Source organism: Anomalospiza imberbis, chromosome 5 (genome assembly GCF_031753505.1).
Source record: "Anomalospiza imberbis isolate Cuckoo-Finch-1a 21T00152 chromosome 5, ASM3175350v1, whole genome shotgun sequence".
Classification (NCBI taxonomy): Eukaryota; Metazoa; Chordata; class Aves; order Passeriformes; family Viduidae; genus Anomalospiza; species Anomalospiza imberbis.
The window spans coordinates 26,009,552-26,033,352 of NC_089685.1; the positions used below are offsets into that span (position 1 = coordinate 26,009,552).

The following is a 23,801-nucleotide window of genomic DNA, read 5'->3' on the forward strand; positions in this document are numbered from 1 at the left end:
CCCTGCTTGCTTGAGGAGTGTAACAAGATCATGGTTGGATCAATACAGTACCAATTAAGTGTTGTCATAATGCTGGTAAAGCATCTGAAGCACCTGACCCTCACTAGGCAATTGGTTTTCTGCTGCAGTGCTTGTGAAAGGAAAACCTCTTAGCTTGTGGATTATTTTGTTTTGTTGGGCTTTTGTTTGTTCCTTTGGAGGGTTCATTGGTTTTGTTTGTTGTTTTTAAGCCGTGTGACTTTTAGGCCTCAGGGCCAGTGTTATCTAATATTTGAAGAGGTGTAATAATTTGGGGGATATCTGAGGTTCTTTTGAATCTGAATAATTGAGTCAGGAACGACAGAGGGGCAAGGTTAGATGTTTAGGCTGCCCTAGTGCTTCTTGGCTAGGGGCAGGAGGTGCTGGTTGTGGTGGCTTACACGAACTAAGGCTTTGTCTCCGCAGCAGCCCAGCCCACCTGCAGTTCAAAGAGTGTCTGAGCAGCACTGTCATCCAAACTCCTCTTGTTTTGCCTCTCTCGGCCAGGGCGCGGGGTTACCATGATCCAGAACCTTCCCGCTATCTGCTCACCTGCCTGCGAGAGCCAGTTCAAAATGCGCATTTCCAACAACGAGTGCGGAGAAACGCACTCCGAGGCCGAGGAAGCGCACGAGTCACGCCGGCTCACAGGAGGGGGAGGGCTCAGTCTGCCTTGCAGTCCTGATTTAAACACAGTTTTCCGGCTTCCGTGCCTAAGCACCAGTGTTTATGGGCTCGGCTGGGGCTCTTGCTTGGTTGCTGGGGCTTTTTCATAATTCCATCCGGCCGCGCCGTGGTGGCGCGGCGATGTTTGAGCCTCGGCGCGGCCCGTAGCGGGAAGCGCCGCGCTCGGCCTCGACATGGCGGCGGCCGGCGCGGGGGGGGGAAGGTTCCGGGCCGCCTGTTGAGGTGAGAGCGGGCCGGGCGGGCGGGGGCGCCGCGGGCCGCTCACCGAGCGCGGCCGGGCGGACGCCGCGGTGGGACGCGGGGGCCGCCAGCACCGACGGGCGTCGCGGGGAGGCTGCTGAGGGACCCCGCACCGCCGCGCCCAGTGCCGGCACTGACCGGGCCGGGCCGGGCCCGCAGCTGGAGCTGCGGCCGGGAACGCGCCCTTCCCCAAAAACCGGCCGTCCCCGCTCTTGGTGCCGTGGGAACATCTGGAACGCTGTCCTTCACCGCGGGGTTACGGCTGATATGTTAATGTGTTAGCTAAAGAAGACTTTTTGTTTAAAAAAAAACTCTTATAGAATTGCTTTAAAAAGAAAAAAAAAAGTGCTAAACTGGAAGAATAAAGGTGAGGGAAAGTAGATTCACTATTTTAGATAGATCTCACCAGGGCTTAACTACTGAACCAGCTTTGGGGCTGGGTTGTGTTCTCAACTTTCTTAGACGAGTTTGGGTTAAAACTGCATGGAGAGCAGTGTTTCTTTACATCGAGGAAAGCTGTTAGATAGTTTGGTCTCTAAATGTTAATGAGGCTCCAGGTTTTCCTTGAAATTATATTTGCAAAAGTTGACAAATACTTAAAAGTCGCTGTCCACGTTCTGTTTGGAATCTAAATGTGATTTGCTGAGTAAGTAAGTCGTGTCCAACCTGAAACCTTAAAGCCATTAGTTTAAAACAAACACAGGAGCACTGCCCACCCCCCCAGGATTTTGAAGAGTCCTTGTATAAACAAAGTAATGACATAAAATACTAGCAAATAGCTGTGTTTTAGAGAACAAATCAGTTATTGATATTTCTCTTTAAAACTGAATTGCTGTTGTCTTTTTATTTGGTAATAGCTGTGTGATGGGATACATTAATCATAAAAATGCACCTTTTCCTCTTCAAAAAAAGTGGACCATGTATTTTGGTTAAAAAATGCTAATATTTAATAGTGTGGTTTAGGAGTACACATTTTTGCTCATTGGTTAGAATGTGGGGTCAGGAAGAAGAGATTGCATTCACAGACTGAGCTGTCATTTTGCAAATCCTTTTTTACTACTTGTGCCCAAGTAGATTTTGTGTCTCTCAGTAGGAACAGACATGTTGCCCCATTTGTTCCCCCACCCCAGCTTTTCTCTGTCATACCAGTCACTCTTCAGAAGCTTCTGTAAGATGTGCAATTAGTTAATTACTTAAAAAAAATATAGAGGGTATGATTAGGACTTTCTATGTGTTGGAAACTCTGTCCATAACATTACAAAATGCTCCTTAAAAGTACTACTGGCCGTTTGTAATTATATTAAAAAGAAAATCGCATCAGTTAAATGGATCTGAGTAGGAGGTGTTTGTGTTCTAAATGTAATATTTGTCCTGATCAGCTTGCTTGTTTTCTTTTTTCTGGAGGAGAGGGGAAACTGGCTTGAGGGGGTGCAAATGAAGGCTTTGATTTTTACATTAGAAGAACTCTCTGAAAATCATGCCAAATCAGTTGTTATATCTGTGTGTCCACTCTCCTTTTGTGAAATGGAGATAATAATATCTTTTTTACTGTGGGTTAAGCTCATTAACTGAGTGGGAAGTTCTTTTTGTAAATCATATACTTATTTGACTGCTAAAAGCATGCTGAAAAGATTTAATAGAAAGTGAGAACTTACCAAATGTAATGGTGAAATAAAATAGCATTTTAAAATAATTATATTGTAGCGGCGTGTTTCAGGAGCGGGGGGGACCCCCCCCGGGGGCTCATATTTATGTTCTATATTTTTACAAGGAATTATTTGCCACTAAAACTTCTCTTAATTCTCTTCCAGGACTTAAAGGATTCTGGACCAGTGTTACTGAAATGATATTACAGAAGGCAGCAATTGCATTGTGTTCGTTGGATGAAACCTGAATATTTACTGTCAGTCAAGTGGGTGAAGCCCCTAACTGCAGTTTACATGTGTAGGTCACTGCGGTACTGTGTTAGTCACTGTCTCTATGCAGCAATGACAAGGCTAGAAGAAGCAAACAGAGAAGTGAACATGCACTCATCAGTCAGATACCTTGGCTATCTTGCCCGAATCAACCTGCTGGTTGCCATTTGCATGGGCCTTTATGTCAGGTGGGAAAAAACTGCAGATGCACTTATATTGGTAATATTTATTCTGGGGCTCTTTGTTCTTGGAATTGCCAGCATACTGTACTACTATTTTTCAATGGAAACAGCAAGTTTGAGTCTCTCCAATCTTTGGTTTGGTTTTTTGCTTGGCCTTCTCTGTTTTCTCAATAATTCTGCCTTCAAAATGGATGTGAAAGAAGAAGCTACAAAATATTTGCTTCTCTCTGCCATTGTTTTAAGGATATTATGTGCTTTAGTTGAGAGGATTTGTGGTTGTGTCCATCATCGACCAACTCTGCTGACAACAGTTGAGTTTTTGGAGCTAGTTGGATTTGCAATTGCCAGCACAACTATGCTGGTAGAAAAATCTGTGAGTATTATTCTATTGGTCTTGGCTTTGGCCATGTTGATTATTGACTTACGTATGAAGTCTTTTTTGGCAATTCCAAATTTGGCAATTTTTGGAGCCATTACATCCCTACTCTTTTTTCCATCACTGCGGATCCCCACAAACCCTTTTGCCTTGGCATGTTTCTTCAGCTGCCTCATTTCTGATCCCCTTCTCGACGTTTACTTCAGTGGACTTTCGGTTACTGAGCGATGGAAGCCCTACCTGTACCGTGGTAAAATTTGTAGGCGGCTTTCTGTCATCTCAGTTGGAGTCATTGAACTAATATTCTTCATTCTTGCAGCCTTTAAACTACGTGATTTGGACCTCTGGTATTTTGTGATACCTGGTTTTTCTATTTTTGGAATTTTCTGGATGATCTGTCATGTGATTTTTTTTATAACTCTTTGGGGATTTCACACAAAACTAAATGACTGCCACAAAGTGTATTATACTCACCGAGCAGAAAACAACAGCCTGGACAGAGTCATGGCATCTAAAGGAATGCGTCACTTCTGTTTGATCTCAGAACAGCTGGTATTTTTCAGCCTTGTTGCGACTGCTGTTTTGGGAGCAGTCTCTTGGCAGGTAAATAATAATCTCTTTATCTTGATCTCTTCTTGACAATAATCCTGAGAATTGCTGGGTCCATAAAATTCCTAAAATTTCGTGGTGTGCTGTGGCTTAGCAATTCAAAGTTGGAATGCATGGTTTCACTGTCATGGGCTTTGCTCTTAATGCTTTGAGCTGCCTGGTCTGTGACCTGTTCAAGCAAGTGCGACTTACCAGCTTCCTTTGTTGGCAGCATGGAAACAGGTAAGTGCTTCTAGGGCAAAAGAGATGAGCAAAGTATTTTATATTTACCTACGTGGGAAATTATTTTGCTTTTGAATTCATAGTGCCATAAAATTTGCTTTCAAAATAAATCACTGTGTTAAACCCTAGTAATGCTCACTAAATCTAGGGCTTTTGTTGTGGACTCTTTTAATTAGATTGAAATGTATTAAATAATGTAATTTTCAGTAATTTGGCTTTGCTTTTAATCAATTTACATGGAATCAGAGATCAGCTGATAAACTGATAAATTGTTGTTTTAACATGAGCTTTAAGTGTCTCACTTTCAAATCTGATTATGCACCCCAGGATATGATATCTGAAAGACCAGTCATTAAAATCACACAGTGTCCTTTGACTTTTCTTTCCATTTATGAGTTAAGGATGTTGTCTTTTCTTTAGCAGAAAGCATACATTTCTTTCAAAATGTTTGTTCACTGGCCAAGTTAAGACACATGGTGTGTTGTCAGAGTTGCAGCAGGTTATTCAGAATCTCTTTTCTCTTTCAAGCTGATATAAACCACAGTAACAATTAATTTTGTGTTCATTCACCTCTTATATAAACAACAAACATACATTAATGTATATAAAATATCCTTTTACAGTAGATCAGGTTTACAGACGCATCTTTGTACTGTTTCCAGAACAATTTCCTGCCCCCTCCTGTGGAATTTCTAATCCTGCAGATTTTCTCAGATTAAATAACTTTGTGGATGAATGGTATTAAAGAAATTAGTGGAAGATTAACAGTTACTTTGTAACTATGTTGGGTTTGGTTTGGTTTAGTTTGGGGTTTTGTTTTTTGTATGAAGAGCATGAGAGGTTAACAGACAAGTCTCCGAGCAACACTGGGTAGTTTTGCTTTTTTTTTTTTGGAAGATTATCAGCACTCATAGCTGTGATGTTTGGACTTAAAGAAAGGACAGAAGGAAACAGAACCAAAAAAGTAGAAATAATAAACAATCCTGATAATAAACAATAAACAATCAGTTCAGTGCAAAAGTTGAAGGGAATCAAGTTGGCAAGAAGCATATTGGAGCCAGGTAGGTAGGAATAATTCCTCATATGGTGCTGAGCTTTGGGGCTGTGTATCATGGCATGTCATGTGTGGTGCCCCATGATTAAAGAGGCTCAGGAGGAAGCTGGACAAAATTCACTGTGGTCTGTGTACTATCTGGAAACCACGTGTGGCTCAGGAAGTTCTTGAGCCAGTAGTGGTTAAAGTTTTTTCTGTCCTTACATCTTTCCTAGGCATCTATTTGGCCTCTTTGGAGACCAGACATTCTTCTGGATGGGCCTTTGATACAGATTAATGCAGCCATTCATATATTCTTATATTAAGGAATTTTTTTTACACTTTACATTTATATTTTAATGTATTTTTCCTTAGAGTTTCTTAGGAATACCAAGTATTCCTTGGTCTCCAGTTCCTGAATATGTGTTTGCTCTTCTAAAGATTATTTAAAATATTTTTTGCAAACGTAAGATTTAAGACTTTTCAGTCTTTGCAACATTAGTTTGGGATTTCTGTAGTTATTTCAGTATGTGTGAATTACATTTCAAATCTGTTGAATGTTATCTGGAAGATGAAATATTTTTTGTTTATACCCTTCTTCACTACTGAAAGCTTGTTTAATGATAGTGCATTTGATAAGAGAGGTGGCTTGAAATCACTTTGTGGTCTGCCATTTGACCTCCTATGAATAGAATTGCTAAAAATCTGAGCCTTGAAAAGGTGCTTCCTAACAGTCAGCTATAAATAATTAGCAATAACTTATAAAAAATCCCAGTTATAGCCAGAAATGGGGTGGTGGAAAGTGGGGGGGGGTTCCCTTTCATAGAAAATGTTTTGCAGGCACATTATATATGCCCTCTTAACACTTCTAATAACTGTAGTATCTGTGCTTCATATGAATCTCACGTGTATGAAAAGTCAAGACCTAAAGCACCAGTTGTCTGTTAATTGGTGTCTAGAAGTATCCTCTTTTATTAAAATTGCCAGAAAAATATCAAATTTCCTTTTGTGGAAAGGTTTTTAAAGTCAGGTGGATTAACTTGCTGTAGCAGGGACAGTGGTTTTCTTACTGATGCAGAGATGTTGAGTCTAAAAGTCCTGTCTGTCAAGGACCTTTCTTTAAGGGGAGAGTAGCCTTTGTAATAAGACAAGGGTTTAAAGTCTCTGTTCATGGTACTTGGGTATGTGCTTGGGGAGAACTGTAAAAGTAATGTGTTAAAGTTGGGTGCATTAAAAAATGGAGTAAGAGCCCTTCTTTTGGTGGGGCGTGTTTCAGCTGGGACATGGTCTGTTTCTGAGAATAATCCTTGTTATAGCTGCAGAGGAAAGCTATCTTGTCTTGTTGGTAAAAATTTAGGGACATTTTCTTTGCAGAATCTGCAGGAAATTATCAGCACCTGCCTTTACATTTGTATGAGTATTTTCAGTCAGATCAATAGACTCTTTAGCATCAACTTATTTCAGCAATTAATCATGTGCCTGGTTGTAATTAGGCCCTTGAACTGGACAAGATCCAGAAGAAGTCATGCAAATGACTCACATATTACTACTTCAAGAATCCAATAAAATGATGAAAAATTTACAGATGAAGAGCTTGTAATTTTCAGACAAAGATCTTTCTTCAAAAGAAAGATTTGAAGCACTCTTTTTCTCAAAAACTTAAAATCAAATTCTGTTAAGTACTCTGTGCCTAGGTAACTACAGGTTTTCTGAATTACTGGCCAAGGAGAATTATTATCCCTGGAAGGCTTGTATTTAGTATTACCAAGAGAAAAATTAACTATGTTAGAGCCAGTAAAGTAATGGAATAAAGTACATTATTCAGTACATTATTATTGGTTTTAGTGAATTTTGTGGGTTAGTAAAAGAATAGTATTCCTTACATGCCTGAGTACTTATACTTAAATAGACAGTACCATTTAGCTTGAATTATTTCTAGAAGACAAAATAAGTTTACAGTATGTATGAGTACTTTCCTGTTTGCGGGAGAGCTAATGATTTTGTAGTTTTTATTCTGGTGTGGTTGTCTGTATATATAGCAACATCTGTATTTACTTAGACATACTTCTATTAATATCACAGGATAAATAACTTGAATGCTAATCATATCCAGTCTTTCTCCTTCTCTTTACCCCTACTTTTCTTCCTGGCTTGTATTTTTAACCCAATCCTTCTTAGGCTTTGCTTGTTTGGAGCTAATTTTTGTTGTTTCTTTTTTCCCCCTCCCACAGTCCCTGCTGCCCCCTCTGGCCTCTTTCCATATTTTCTCAAATATCCATGCCATTCCTGCCTTTTTTCATCTGTCTGTCTGGTCATGTTTAGTTCCCCCCTTTCTTTTCATCAGTGACAGTTTTTCCTCTTCTTGCTGATTTGCCTTCAATACCTGTGCTTTGCTGTTATTATACTTTTCTGTTGAGTTTCTTTTCCAATACCTTTATTCCTTCTTTTTCTACTGTTCCATCATCTCTTAAGCTGCATCCTAAGTCCCCATTGCTCATTGCTCAGCATTTCTTCTCAAACTCACCCTCTATCATGTGTATTTTGCTGCCTGTCTTCCTCTCTTCGGTGTGTGCTCAGCTCTCCTTGGCTGTTTACCTGTCCAGTCCTGTCCTGAGGGCTACCTCAGGTTGCCTGCTGAAATCCACAGTGGCAGTACACCTTGCTGCTGTCACCACCATTTCAAGACCTCCTCAGTCCTGAAGGGGATCTCTGGTGACAAGAGAAAGTATTCATTCTTAGTCTAAAGTTTATTATGCATTTATCTTGCTGTCAAAATTTTATTAGTTTCAGGGTTCACATTTTTGCATTTAAAAACATCAAAATTTTTAGCATGCTTTTAAACTGATAACTGCTTGTGGTTTTGCTGGAACAGATGCATGTAGATAGAAGCAGAGGCTTTCCAATGCTTAGAACAGGAGTCAGGGATGGGAAACACAGCACATTAAATCTATCTACCAGCAATTGTGACAGCTGTTTTCTGCAAACTCTTTCCTAGATTTTCCCACTGCTGTTCCAATAGTCATAAGTAAAGGATTATTTGTTGATCTCCATAGACTGACCATTCCGTAATTTGTTATAAGACTGTTTCCTCTGGTAGCTGATGTAGCTTTGATGTAGCTGATTTGTAGCTTTACAAATTTTGTCTTTAAGCTTTTTTCTACCTGTAATATACATGTCTTGTCATCATTTGAAATAAGCTATTCATTGAATGTTTTTAGATTAGTTAGCATTTTACCCTTTTTCTCCTGAGCCTTCTCTGTCATAGAGGGTGTTCTTCTATTATACTTCTTTTGTTTGGGGAGTTTTGTGTATCTGTGTATAAAAACAGGTAAATATTCAGCTTGGATAATGGAAAGCAGGACAGTATTTTTGCTTGGAAATGCACAAAGGCATCTTTGTAAGCTTTCTCAGTTATTGGTCTGTTAGATATAATCCCAGGCACCCTGCTGTGTGAGCAGTGGGTTGGACCAGACAATTTCCTTAGACTCCTTCCAACACCAACCATTTGGTGATCCTGTGACCATCTTAGTTGACATATGTTTAGTGTTTCATTTCTGTTTTAAACAGAAGGGCTCTTCTATAGGTCTTTGTAATTGGCTTCTGATTTAAACTAACATTTTATGCATTTTGGGTTTTTTTCTTCAGTCACACATCCATAATTACAGTTCCAGAGTTATTCTGCTTCAAATAGTGGTTATTCTTTGGGATGAAAGTTATCCTATCCATGAGTATAAAATGACATCTTGGCTGTAAAATACCTCTAAATTCTTCTGGTGTTCTGTTACACTTAACAAAAAACAGTGCTCAAAAAAAGAGAAAGTGGAAAGATACTACTACTAGTGAAATCTCACCACTCTTTTATTGTCTGTCATTTCAGTCATCAGAGGCAAGAAGTAGACTTTTTTTTTTCTTTTTACCTTTTCTGTGTTATTGGAAATGAGACTTAATTGTCAATTCCTTTAGAACAAGACAGACAAAGACAAAAAAACCCCTGAAGATTACAAGATAAAATGATTTTTCATGGGTTTTTTCAGTAGGATTGCCGAGATGGTCCCTGTCTTCTGTTTGCTTTTTGAGCAGTCTGTCTGCAGTCAGTGGGCACTTGGAGTTCAGGGACGTGCTGCATGCACGTGCACATTGCTAGCATGGTCGAAAACAATGAAAACGGGTTGAACACTTGAAAGAACAAAATCCCTTTCTGGCTCTCCCTGTGCATCCATGGCCATCTGCTCCTTTAAGGACCAGTCATCAAATCTTTGGGATTTAATAAAGCACTGACAATTTCCATCTGGAATTTTAGCTGTTTATCTTAAGGGAAGAACCTGTCTTCAGTTTTACTGCAATAACTAAATCAGATATTTTTTGCTATTTGAAGTTCTTATTGTTTAGGTATTTTAAAATGCTACCAGTCTTTTTTTTTTGCAGTGCTGGATTAGGATATTTTATTATCCTACTATAGATTTGTTCTAATCATCATTAGGCATTTTTACATTTGTGACATATTTCTTCTAAATAAAAACTGTTGAAAAAGTGCTGACAGCAAGTGCCAGCATCTTTACATTAAATGGATGTCTACAAATGTAAAATATCTGACATTTTCCTATTCCATAGCATAAGATGGCCACTAAAAGACAACACAGTTGAAACCTTAGATGGAGCTAAGTTGATTCATAACACTATGGAGCTTATTTCCCATTCCTGTTGTAATATTTGGTACAAACTCAAAGCAGGATATAGAGCAAGATGGATCACCGAGATGATCCTTAGTGTTTCTGTGCGAGATCCTTATTTCACAAGTACTTGGCAATTTTCTTTGCCAGTATCTTCATATTAGTAGGAGCATTGTCAAGAATTAAATGTAAATATTTTTTAAGAGTTAAACTTAGAGTGAGTCATTGTGATAATTTCAATTTGTGTTGTGGCAGAATGCTGTAGGTTGAATTAGTTGCACGTGTTTAGGGGATTGGGGAAGTGCAGGGAGTATTTAGAACAACATGGCATTGTTGTAATAAGACTACAGTAAAATTCATATAAAGTAATAGAATAGTTTATTAATTTTAGTAGTTCTTATTGAATAATATAGTTGATAATAATATAATAGTTATTTAATAATAGTTTAATAATTATTTAGGATGTTATTATTGCTCTAGTTTTTACAGGCAAATGTATTTTTTATTTTGTAATATGTTCACTGTCATCAAAACACTAATGCAATATAGGAGTAGTTTGCTCTAGCAAAGTCCAAGAAAATATATTTATATGTGGTGTAAAAGCTGAACTTGTCACAAAAATGTTTCCCCTTTTTTTGTAACTTAAAACACATTACCCTTCTGGAATCTACAGTTGGAAAATTAAGTCTCTAAGTCTTGAAATTAATTTATCTAGAAAACTCTGCTCTTTCATCAAAGTCTTATACTTCATAAGGTTTCTACAGAAAAAAATCTAACCAGAGCCTTGTAAGTTTTTGTTGCTGCCACTCTGAGTCATTTTCAGAGTGCATTGGGGAAACAGAGCAACAAAAAGGAGTGCTTGCTACTGATACCTTTGAAACAGAAATATTTCCTTAGTTAAAAGATTTCTTCTCTCCATATTAACAACAAAACAAATTGAGGTGGTACCATACTAGTTACAGTGTTTTAAGCTTTCCTGTCTTCTGGTGATTTCATTTAATTAATACTATCAGTCAATAATGCTGTTAGTTATTATTTAATATCAGATTCAGGTGTTTATTTGTGATTAGAAGTATTGCTGTCACCATTTCAAGGACATATAGGTGAGATCCTTCCATCAGAAGTATGATAGGACACTATTTTAAACCAGGATAGGTAGCAAACTATTCTTTCTTGGCACATTAGATGAGTAAAGCTCTCTTTCAGGCTAAGTAATTGTGTTTAAAAACTGAATGTAGTTGAGTTAGTGCCATGTGCCAACAAGATCTGGGTTGGTTTAGGTGTCATTTTTTTCAGTATAATTTACTTTCCAAATTATTAATAGTGTTGACTTTGTGTTGAGTTGAACTACCAGTGCCTATCAAGTCACAGAGTCTTAAACAGTAAAGCAGTATCAATATTAAAAAAAAAATAAACAATATTGTTGATTTGTACAAAGAGAACAAATAAAACATAGGGTCAAAGACTACAGGATTCTTCTCAACACAAATCTCTAACTATGAATTTACTTCCTTTGCTTCCTTCTTTTGCTTCCTATAGCAAACATCAATATTTAACAAATGTACCACGGGTATTAAAGTTCTTGTTTAATTGTATATTATAATACTGTTTCTGTCTTTCCTAAAGCATTTAATACCTCATTAAACCCATTCACATCATGCTTAAATAACTAAAATTAATCTTTATCTGTTCTACCTCTCAGAGACATCTGGCATGTCAGAAGTCCATTTTTATTTTCCTAGTACTATTGATTGAAATGTAACTGTTGAAACTTCTTGTTTGTTTTTTACAGAAATCAGCTATGTATTAGTAAGTGTAATATTTTCCAAAACTACTTTTTCCCTATGAAGCAGGAAAGCTTAATATAGGGTATTAGCTCTGTGAATGCTATGAAGTCCTGTAGAGGATGTTCCTTTACTCATCTGGTATTTGTGTAACTGACAAAGAATTGTCTTATTAATTGAAATAATGTCCACAAATGATCTCAGAATTCATCTTTTATGTGATACATAGTATTCCCCAAGTTAAATGTATATTTTAATGATCATAGGATGGTTAAGGTTGGAAAAGACCTCTACGATCATCACATCCAGCCATTAGCCCAGCATTGTCAAGTCCACCACTAAACCACCTCCCAGGGTGTCACATGTACAGGTTTTTTAAATACCTCCAGGGATGGATGCAATACAGTGTGCTGTCATCTGATGCCAGATACATAATATCTGTGCTGTACCTCACTGATTAAGGCCCATCAACCTGCCCATCAACCCTGCAGATGCTTACAGATCTTCTTATATTATGCACACAATTAGTTTTGTGGCATTTGATTTTCTTGCCTCAGTTGGTAAAACGAAGATATGATCACAGTTTTTACAGCTAAGTTCTGTGCTGTCAGTGTTTTCAAATGCATTCCTTTCAGAAGAGTGATCCTTGCTTACCAGCCAGCCACCTTCTCCCCAAGCTTTTCATTTGTCTTTACAGTAATTCAACATGTAATACATGGAAAAATAAATACACATTACCAGTAATACTTTGCATGTTTCAGGACCCAATTATGTGGGATCAAACAAAGGGATTTTCATACAATGTCTAAGTCTCTTAATGTTTTTTTTTTTTTTTAGCCAACCAATGGGATCTTCATGAGTGCATTTCTGATTGTTCTGCCTTTGGAGTCCATGGCTCATGGGCTTTTCCATGAACTGGGAAACTGCTTGGGAGGAACATGTGTCGGGTATGCTGTTGTGATTCCCACCAACTTTTGCAGGTATGGTTACTGTCCATTTCAGTTTCACAGTGTGTAAATGTATTGTTTGCTTATGGAGACAATGCAATGCTGTTGCTTAGATTTTTCAACTATTAAATACATATTGAAATAATAGGCAGATTTTCTATTTCTCCTTTTTATCACCCTGGAATGAGGAACTCCACCTTTCTATCTAGGTAATTTGCTTTTAGAAAGCTGATGAATACAGACCAGCTGTGCATAGGCAGATTTCACAGCCCCTATCTCACGCAAAGGAGGATTGGGGCATTTGATGGAGACCAGGTATGAGGGGATTTAATAAACCAAACAGATCAGTTGAAGATAATTTTGAATTCAGTTAAATGAGGTAGTGTCTACATTTAAAGTTCATTAAAATTAGATTTGCAAATGGACTACATGTCATGTATTGGTATTGAGAATTTGAAGCTGGTTTTTGTTCCAGCATAAATGTTACCATATGAGAAATGTATGATTGTAAAGGGATTGTATTATTATTATTTGCCCATTTGTGTGTTTTTCTTAGAAGCTTTAAACTTGCAAATGGTGCTTTTGCCATAAAATTAAAATCAGTGTGTGCGCATTTTTTGTAAATGATAAACAAGAGCTATATAAATCATCTCTTCAAGTCACAAGAGAAATAGAATAGTAAGTTGAAACGAGGTGCTTCAAAATAGAACTGCCCAATTTATGAAAACTTTACAGCTTCAGTGTGTGTAATGGATTTAGTGGATAAGGAAGAATTTAACATCAAAGAAACCAAAGATAGTATGCTAATTTTAGATAACTGTATCTTAAATATCGTAAAGAACAAATTTTCTGAGCTTCTGATTTACAGCCTTTCAGCTGTGCACCCTTAAAAATACTTTTCAATTATTGTTACAGATTTGAAAAATAGATTTTCAGTATTTACATTACAATAAAAATAATTTTGTTTCCATGTTAATAATTTAATTCTTTCATTGTATTATATTATTCTGGCACAGGCAGTTCCCTCTCATTTTGAGCAAATGAGATATTCTTGAGCAACTGTTTAGGACCTGACAGAACTGAACTTCTTAATAACAAAGCTTGACTGTTGCAGTGATAGACCCAGTCTTCATTTGCTAAGACCAACAGTAATGATTAGCTATTCAATGTAGCTATACCAGTGGAATATTAATTTTCATAAAAGCCCTAGACAGGCGAGAAGGTGCAAAATTTAGTTAGCTAGACCAGTAAGGAGACTAGGTAGCTTTACACACTGACTTATAAACAAAATACGTGAAGAATACACACATATATACATATATAGGGAAAAAAATCCATAATGTCATGTTTTAGTAGAGTAAGACCTGCCTCCATATTTTCACTCACAAAACCTCTCCATGTCTGTAATGAGCATAAATTAGGCCAATTTGGCCCAGCTGTCAGTCATGTTCCTTATCATTACCCTTATTACATCAGCTGAAGAGTGATGAATGCTTTTCTCTTTGTGAAAGTCTATTCTGAAGAGCACTCCCCTAACTGGGTGTCTTGCAAGACCAAATTTCCTATTATTATGATTAATGAAGAGCTGTGTAGACCTAAAATAAAAAGTGTATTTTTATTTGATGTTTTAGATACTGTATATATTTGGGATTTTATTATATATTTATCTATATGTTTTATAAAATGTAGATAACAATACAAATAAAGTTCATTTTGGAACCCAGGGATGCTTTTTTATTTTTCTTATATATGCATATTATATCTATGTAGACATAAATACACATACATGGTTTGTTCCAGGTCTAGTTTGTAACTTTCCTGAAACTTTGATTTTCTAAGCTGTGAATACTGTTATCTGAGACACATTTCTTATGCTGAAAGAACAGCATCTGAACAGCACAAAGAAAGAATTACTGTATTTGTGCAGCCTTCCTTCTCCTGTCACAGCTTCCTTCTCTCTCTCTGTCTCTTAGTTGCAGGAATAGCATAGGGATGAGTAAGGACTATGCTAGGAATTGAAGTGTGACAGAAGGGAGATAGTGGTCCCTCACTCAAATACAGTAATTTGAGTTTTTTGTAAGCTGTCAATTTAAAGTAAATTTGAATTTAGAACAGTGCTACTTCATAGCAGACAAAATATGCACGGGGAAAAAAAATCACCAGCTACTAGAAGTCCGCTAAGCGCGAAATAATTTTCAGCCATAATCATTAGCTGTTCTCCTTCTCTTTAGTCCTGATGGCCAACCAACTCTTCTTCCACCTGACCATGTCCAAGAGTTAAATCTGAGGTCTACTGGCATGCTTAATGCCATCCAAAGATTTTTTGCTTATCACATGATTGAGACATATGGTTGTGACTATTCTACAAGCGGGCTGACCTTTGATACCCTTCACTCCAAGATCAAGTCTTTTCTTGAACTTCGGACTGCAGATGGACCCAGACACGATACCTACATTCTGTATTACAGCGGTCACTCCCATGGCACTGGTGAATGGGCACTGGCAGGCAAGTAATCTGGGGATTTTCTTTTGTTAATTGTTTCGGTTATTGATAACCTTTCCAATTCATTAATTCTGTAGGAAATCATACTATATTGCAAAACTTTGGAGTTTTGAATGTACTTACTAACGGATTGTTCAGAATGGCAAAGAACCATCAGTCTTTGGAAAACAGTTTTATAGAACTTCCTGGAAGGGAGGGAAGAAAGGAAAAGGTAGTAGTATTATAGAGCGTGACTGTTAAGAGATTCAGAGGCTACAAGAAATTGAGAAAGCAAGCCGGGTTGCAGGCTGACTACCTCTGCTAGTGGAGAGAATGGAGAAAGGCAGAAGCCCCTTTGGTATGCAGGTAAGTTATTGTTAAGAGGTAGCTCTTTCCTTCCCTTGCATTGTATGACAGTCAGGTATGTTACTTCATGAACTTTATGTCATTTTAATATTTTCTGACTTTGATAAAAATCCTTTTACAGCCAACTAATCTTCCACTTCTTCTCAAAATTGTCTAATATTGTTAACTCCAAATGTATTCTTTCAAGTTTAAACACAGTTTCATATTCCCCTGATTTTCCTCACACATGATTTTTATATTCAACGAGTTAACTTTAAAGATTGCTTTTTTCCCTGCATGGAATTAAAAGTGGAAATTACATACTCCTGCTCTAAAGACAGATTTTTCCCTGTATTTTGAGGAATATTTGTTCACTGTCATGAACAAGCATAGTCTTTTCTCATTCCTTGGACATGACAGAGGGAATTACAGTGTTCTGTGACACTGTGTCGGTTAGACTGTCACGAAGATAGACAGTTCACACTGCAAAATCAGGTCTTCAAACTTATAACGTATAACAAAAACAGGTCTTCAAACATATAACAAACCTTGTATCATAAAAACAGGTATGGTTTGCTGACATTAAGGTCTTTGGGAGTGATTGGGGGCATAGTGTAGCCTCAAGATTGTAAACCTCTATTTGAAGGGCCAGTTTAATGTCTTGTCATATGCATAGACTTGACCATTTCTCCCTTTCTTGGCCCATTTGTTCGGTAAACTTAATGAAGTTGTCAAATCATTGCAAGGTTTAGCCTTGCTCTGCTGCTGTAGCCAACTGAGGTCACTGTGTGCAGAACAGGAATCTCATAGTAAATACATTGAAAATTTGTAACTTTTTTATTCCTGGGATAGAATTAATTCTCTTGGATAGCACTTTGCCTGTGAGCTCCAGACTCTTTGTTAGCAGTGTCTCTCCAAGTGCATGTGTCCTTCAGTAGGGCATGCCCTTCAGTGTGTGGGTATGTGTTCAGGCACAGGTCAGTTTCCATCTGGAGGCACTGTACCTGTTTTGGTGCAGCTCCATCCTTGAACCTTTAGACCTACTGAAGAGCAGTGTGTATTTTCTCTCAAGGGCTTTATCTGTATCAGAGATTTTTAAAAGCCACAGCTTTTACTGTGACCTTAGTGCAAGTGGTGAGCTACAGTGTATGTAAGGTGACCAAATTACTTCTCTGAGAAGGGGGTGGTTTGTTCATAAGAGCAGCTGCCACCCTGTGCAGTTGCTGAGTGTGTCCACACCTTGTGTGGAGCGCAGACTAGCAGCAAAACTCCACCTCCCACCTGTGCTCCAGCCAGCAGTGTAGACAAAGTCAGCTTTACTGCATATGTTGGGCCAAATGTTGCTGCAAAAATTGGACAGCTTCCTCCCCAGTCCTAGCTTACTACATCTAGCCACCCTGGAGCATGTCTGGGGAGCTCAGGTCTTTCTGTATTGTGTAGGTAGCTGTAACCTAAACTTTAAGTGCTGAAAGATAAAGTGTGTAAATGCAGTGGTGTTCAACTTCCTCACAAAGCTCCTTTTCAGTTCTCTGTCCAAACACATCTTCAGCTTCTACATGGATACATGTATAGTCACATAAAGGATAACAGGCAGCTGTCATAGGCCTTGCATGCTTTTTTTTTGTGATTAATTTTATTTAAATGGTAGAATGTAATGTGATCCTCCTTCCAGATATCACTGCTCCTGCATGTAACTTGAAAGTATAAACTGACAGTATAAAGGCTGTAATTGTGCCCCTTTTATTGGACACTGGTGTTTTGTGACAGATGGAACCTTGGCCATCAGTTCCAGTAATGTGTACTATCCTCTGACCTGTAAAGGGGATGAAAAGAGATGACAACAATGAAAAAAACACTCATTTGATTTAAAAAGTAGTTTCTCACTGCTGGCTTATGCCATGGTACAGCACAGTAGTAGCAGTGTAGTCTTTGCTTTGTAATGACATATTCAGTAAAGAGGCTTACTGAATTAATTAATTCAGTAATGATGTTTCTCTGTTGTTGGAAGCTGAGACATAGCACAGTGGTGTATAAAAGAAACTGTTGACTAGTCATGCATGAAGTATGAGCAGTCAAATGACCTGGGGGGTCATGTTGTCCCAGTGAAGGCAAAGGTGTGAGCTGGCTAATAAAGCTTTGTCTCTGTCCCTCAAACTGTTGGCATACCAGTTGTCCTGCTAAACCTGCCAGAGAGCTGGAGGTGGCCAGACACCTGCTTTTCTTACACAGCTTGGTGACTAAACCTTGTGCTGGGTGATAAGCTCATGTGTTTGAGGTCCATAGGGTTGGAAGCCAAGCATGTGTTTGCTTGTATCTGTGTGAAGGATGAGATGCTTTTCTTTGGGTAATTCCATCCAATGCTGTTTTGAAATCATCTGCACTCCTACATAGCTACACTTTCATAAAGTTTATTTATAGGCCTTTAAAATGTGAAGAAATAAAGAAATGTTTATAGATAATTCACACAGAAAATGTTCCTAGAAAAGGAAAACTATTTCTGTATAAGTCTCTGCTATAAATAACTACAGCAGTTTGAGGATCATGTACCAAGACAAGTTTGTATCCTAGAGATTTTCTTTGGTACTAAATTTTCCAGGTTTTCATTTTCTAGGAGAAATGTGCAGCTCTGTAATTTTGCTTTTACTTTAACTGCAATAGTATGCACAACACTTTAATTCTGAGATATTAATTTGAAGCACTTTTTTGTCACCCCTTACAGGTAGAACTGTAAGTGCTGAAATAGGCAGCTAACAATATTTCAAACACTGCTTAATTATATTGCCTAATGAAAAATCACTCTGGAATTAAAAATCTGTTATTTTAAATACTTTTCTTCTTCATTTTTTTCAGTTGATAATTGAAACTTGAGTGTTTTTGTTACAAACCTGTATCATAGCTTCAACTAGCCAGAGCTGAGGCATACCAGTTCTTTCCTTTAGTATCACTGGGGAGACAATGGAGAGTTATTCATTTGTTTGCCAGATGTTGTCATTAGGTACCTGAATAAGTAGTCTGCCTTTCAAAGCTACATAGACCCTATAGCATCCAGTACACTTAAGCAGAAGGACTTCCCACTATAGATAACATTTCAGGTTTAATTACAATACCCTCTTTCAAAGTGCTGTTGGAACAGGAGCTGAGACAGAACATGAGAAGTTGGACACTAGTTGCAAAGGTCTTTTGAGCTGGCAAGAAAAAAATATTGTGGAAAAATTCCAATGAGATTTTTGTTTCATTGAGTTGTAAATCGATACCAGTTTTCTTGAAGCTCTGAAAACAGCTGTCTCGGTAGAGAGAATCTCTTCATTCCCACCATTTGAAAATGTATTTTCTTCTAAATTCACCTCTTAGAGGAGCCTTTTTTAATATTCATAAAAACATATTAAAAAAGAGTCCTATTCCTGTTCCTAAAATTATTAAGATTTAATACAAAATAAATTTTATTTCAGATTTTTTCCCTGTTTATCTGTATTTCCCAGATTTCATCAATTGGCTCTAATTTCTTTCACTCTGTAAAGGAATTCCTTTTTTTGTTATTGTTGGTAGGTTTTCTTTCTAATCGAGGGTAAGTTAATGGCTTCGTCTGCCACAGCAAGTCTGTTAATACCTCTGCGGAGATATGCAACATTTACAGACAGAAAGGATGAATTGAAAACATCTGTTATATCTGTCCAAATTTTTAAAGTAAGGGATTCTTAGAACCAGTCAAAACAGTTAAAGTTCTGCAGAAGTTTCTGTTTCTTCATCCTAATATTAAATCTGTTTGTCCTTGTGGCAGGGGGTGATGCTTTACGACTTGACACACTGTTGGAGTGGTGGAGAGAAAAGAACGGCACCTTTTGTTCTCGACTGATCATTGTTTTAGACTGTGAGAACTCTCAGCCTTGGGTTAAAGAAGTAAGAAAAGTAAATGACCAGTATGTTGCTGTGCAAGGAGCAGAAATGGCCAGAGTTGTAGACATCGAGGAAGCAGACCCTCCACAGCTTGGTGACTTCACCAGACAATGGGTTGAGTACAACTGTAACCCTGACAGCAACATCAGCTGGTCTGAAAAGGGCCGCACGGTGAAAGCGGTGTATGGTGTGTCAAAGCACTGGAGTGACTACACTTTGCATTTGCCAACGGGAAGTGATGTTGCCAAACACTGGATGATGTACTTCCCACGCATCACCTATCCATTAGTACATTTGGCAAACTGGTTTTGTGGTCTCAATCTGTTCTGGGTCTGTAAAGCGTGCTTTAGATGTTTAAAAAGATTGAAAATGAGCTGGTTTCTTCCCACAGTGCTGGATACAGGACAGGGCTTCAAACTCGTCAAATCCTAATCAGCAACCAAAGAGAAAATGAAGTGAGAGATTTGTGAACTTCCTCACTTACTGTACTTAAAACTTCTTCTGTGACTATTTTTCTCTGAAAAGGTCTGCTCTACTCACTTTATTCAGCTTTTGGAGCAGCTACAGTATATGCAACAGTTAGAAATTGCAATCTTAAACAGAAGAGAGTAGAACTGTGATACTTTGAATTTTGTTACATGTACATACGTAAGAGACTTATTTAATATGACCATGCATTTTGGAGACAGGTCCCATGTTGATATGTCTTACTTAAGGCAGCCTTTGTTTAGAGACACCAGTTTGATGGGCAGGAGCTCCTGTGAATGTTATACCATGCTGATCTATCATTTATGTTCACTATACAGTTTAAATACAGGTAAGGAACCAAGCTAATACTCCAGTCAATTTACATGTGCTTGAAATTCTGTGGTGGATCACTGAGCCAAAAAAACACAGAATATATAGCTACTGTATGTAAGTAGCTACCAAAAAGCTTTAGTATTATTTGCTTTTACATCTTGTGCCCTGCCTCAGCTCTCTACTGCCATCAGTGGAAATTTGCCATGGTAAACAAGGGAATCAGACAACCCTCTAATGCTCTGATACTTCTCAGACGGTGTGTTCTGAAGTGAGTTTTAAAAATATTCAGTGTTACTTTCAGCATTAAATATCTTACTGGTGATCTTGGAGCATAAATTCCCAGAAGTTAATTTATATATGGAATAAAAACTGCAGTGACCATTTTCCCTCACCTATTAGGTGATTCTGAATTTTCCAGGCTCTTAGTAGTTTCTGTTTTGAAAAGCTACTCTGAAGAAAACAAAGCAAAACAAAACACAAGGAATTTAACAAAGAAAATAATCCTTAGATAAAAAATGGGAATACAAGTGTTGTCTTGCTTCCATGTTTATCTGAAGTCCTTGGTATGCCTAAGGTCTTGTATCTGTGAAGTTCTGAGTACAGAGTTGGACCAGTGAGTTCATTATGTATTAAAACCACAAGCAAAGTTTGTTTCAATGGATTATTCCCTTAGGAGAAGAGGGAATCCTCAGTATTCCTTAAGTCTTTTCTCCCACCCACAAGGTCCTGATTTTAATCCTTCCAGAGCTGGATGGGACTCTAGAAATCCTTTCCTTCAGCAATAAAAGCTCTATAGCTTTTTTTATGCCATTTTCTCAAGTTCAGAAAATTAGAGGTGAAACAAGTAAGTGGTTAAACCACAGTACAATTTGTGGTGATTTATTTTCATATGTGTGTGCAATTCAGTAGACATACAGTTTACTTTTTTCTGTTTCCATCAGTATTTTAATAAAGTGTTAAGAGAGTAGCTGATATTTATCTAAAATATAACCTTTTTTTATTTAAATACATGCAAATAGTATGTAGCTCTTTAAGTCTTTGACATCATGGCTTTTTCTAATGCCATTTGATCTTTTTAGCCAGCCAAGTTAGAGAATCTGCTAACACTGATACCCATCAGTAGTTCCCGAAATAAATAATGAGCCAAAGCAACAGCCAAAGCAATTTGTACCCACCGGCTTCAAAATGGTGGTTTTCTCAGATCTACAAGTGGCAGCCACTAAGTTTCTTCATTAGTCTGTATTACACAATGTTGTTTAGCAAGGCACCACCTCCCACACCACTTTCCCTTTCTCTGTCCCCTTCCATAATGTGAGAAGGGGATTAAAAAAAAGAGATAAATTATATCCTATGAACACTTAATGCCTTTGGGTCTTCTCTGAGTAAATGCTGTGATTGCAGCTCTGTCAGGGAATCAAGAGGTGTCTGTTGTCGGTAAGGACAGAGGGTTCTCACACCACCTGACTTCAGGTATCCAACTTAAGGTCCTAATGTGGGAGCCAGAGGTAGGAGTCATACCATTTAAATTCACATGTTCAAAAACCAGATATCTGAATCCATGCTAGTGACCTGAAGTGCTCCACTGCTCATTAGCAAGAAGTAAATATTTCCAGAGGAAGACTTTTCCTGTGATTGAGGGCATTACTTTTTTTTTTTTTTTTGCTTTCCTGTGCCAAAGGTCAAGCAGACAAATCCTTTCTGTCTCTTTAATAACCTTAGAGCACCTCTTAGCTATCCTCTGGAGCCTGAGCTGGGTACCTAAGCTCCTTGTTCAAGCACATAAACTGGATACTTGAAGTTGGATTGAGCAAGGATCCATCAGGTTGTAGAAAAGCAGTACTGCCTTCTGCAGAAGGCACTGTCTTCTATTCCTGTTCATCAGCTCTTGAGTATAGATTCATAAAGACTCCTTTACATTTAGTTTGTAAAATCGCCATTGTTTTGACTTCTCTTTCAGTAAAAGTTCACCTGATTGCATCATAAACTGTTACAGCTTGAGCCTTAGAAATTTTTAATAAAGTCCCCATAAACACCAGATAGTAACCCTGTGAACATTTGAAGTCAAGAAGTTAGTTCTTTCTGTTCTGGAAAAGCTTTAAATATCAACCATAACACTTGCCACTAATTATAATTGACAGATCTTAATGGGTAAATTTCTACCTTCTACTGTTATATTTTTATGGAAATCATCTGTATCTTTATTTTTGTTCATGAAAGGGAACAAGAAAAATGTGGCATTCCTGACCTCTCCTGAATCTGTGAGGAGGAATCTTCTATGTAGTGCAGTGATGGACTTAGCTCTGGGCAGAATAAGTGCAACAGTTTGTCCTGCTGTTCTGCCTCTGCATATTAAATGGTTTCCGGCTTACTTACCAAAGTTCGATGTTTCCCTGGGATAGATTGGGTGTTATTCAACTGTTTGCTGAAAGGCAGATAAAGAACTGAAAAAGAGAGCAAAAATACTATTTGCACAACTAATCATGTGTTTGCAGATTTGTTTCTATTTTCTCAATTATAGACCTCTGGTTTTCTGAATTTGAAGTAGTTCTAATATGAGCTAAGGTGTTCCTGCTTCTAATTTTGTTACTGTAAAGGCATGGTGAAAATGCTAACTTTAAAAGAAATGTTTACAGCTGTTCAAATTATGAGGCCTTTTTGAACAAAGAGACTGTCATGTGTTTCAAAACAATATCAAACCAGGGCTATGGATGATGAGGAATTCAACTTCATCAGTTCTTCACTTCTGCACTGACTTCTGTCAAGGCATCCTACAGTGACCCACATTCCCAGGTGGAGTTTTTCTCCAGCTCCTGGTGCTTATGCCTCTCCACAGGTCTCTGCCCAGCCTCGGGCATGTGGCTGAGGGACAAACTCTGGGAGCTCCTGTAATCCAAGTGAGGAGTTATCCTTCTGCTGTTCCTGTGTAAAAGACAGGGCCTGAAGGAAATTTAAATCTAATTCCAAAGAATGTTGCATATGATAACAGTTCTGTACATGTTGTTTAGTGGTAACGTGTACAAATTTCTGGGTAGAGAGAAACATTTTTGCGATGTTTGTCTCTGTACTGTGTATTCAGACATTTTGCTATGAAGTTTGTTATAAACTTGTGTCGCAGCATGATTTTATGTTGACTTTGTTTCATTTACCTCCTGCATAGTACCAGCCTTGCTGAAACATGCAAATGCACTGAGTCCTACAAGTAAGACACTTAAAGGGCTTGAAATTGTATATTCACAGTACTATTTTTCTCTGAACAAGTATTGGGGTGGAAAAAAAGCCATTATTCTTCATTTTTGCACTACTAGAGTTATGTCTTTGCAGTTCTTTTTGCTTTGTATGCCTGTAGTTGTTGTCCAATCTTCAGTTCAAGTTTTTCCCAAAATAATTTTGTATATTTTGTAAAAGCATAGTTAATGCTTTGCTAGCAGTAAAGCGCCTCTGTTGCCAGCAGTAGACAATGAAATCGTATTTTCTTGTTTATAAATACCTTTTGTGGGAGGATTTTTACTGAATATATGGTTTTTAGATATGTAAATAGATTTTTGGAGTGTATTTGTGATACTACTTAAATATATTTTGCTGTTTTGGATGCCCA

At 37.9% G+C, this 23,801-nt stretch overlaps 1 protein-coding gene across 1 annotated transcript; it reads left to right on the forward strand.

Moving 5' to 3' along the window:
* Positions 1 to 718: 718 nt before the first annotated feature.
* TMEM168 (transmembrane protein 168) lies at positions 719 to 23,801 on the forward strand. Its single transcript, XM_068189955.1, has 5 exons — positions 719 to 927; positions 2,757 to 4,022; positions 12,575 to 12,717; positions 14,916 to 15,190; positions 19,290 to 23,801. The coding sequence occupies exons 2-5, from the start codon at positions 2,829 to 2,831 to the stop codon at positions 19,835 to 19,837; spliced, it is 2,160 nt and encodes a 719-aa protein (XP_068046056.1). The 5' UTR covers positions 719 to 927; positions 2,757 to 2,828; the 3' UTR covers positions 19,838 to 23,801.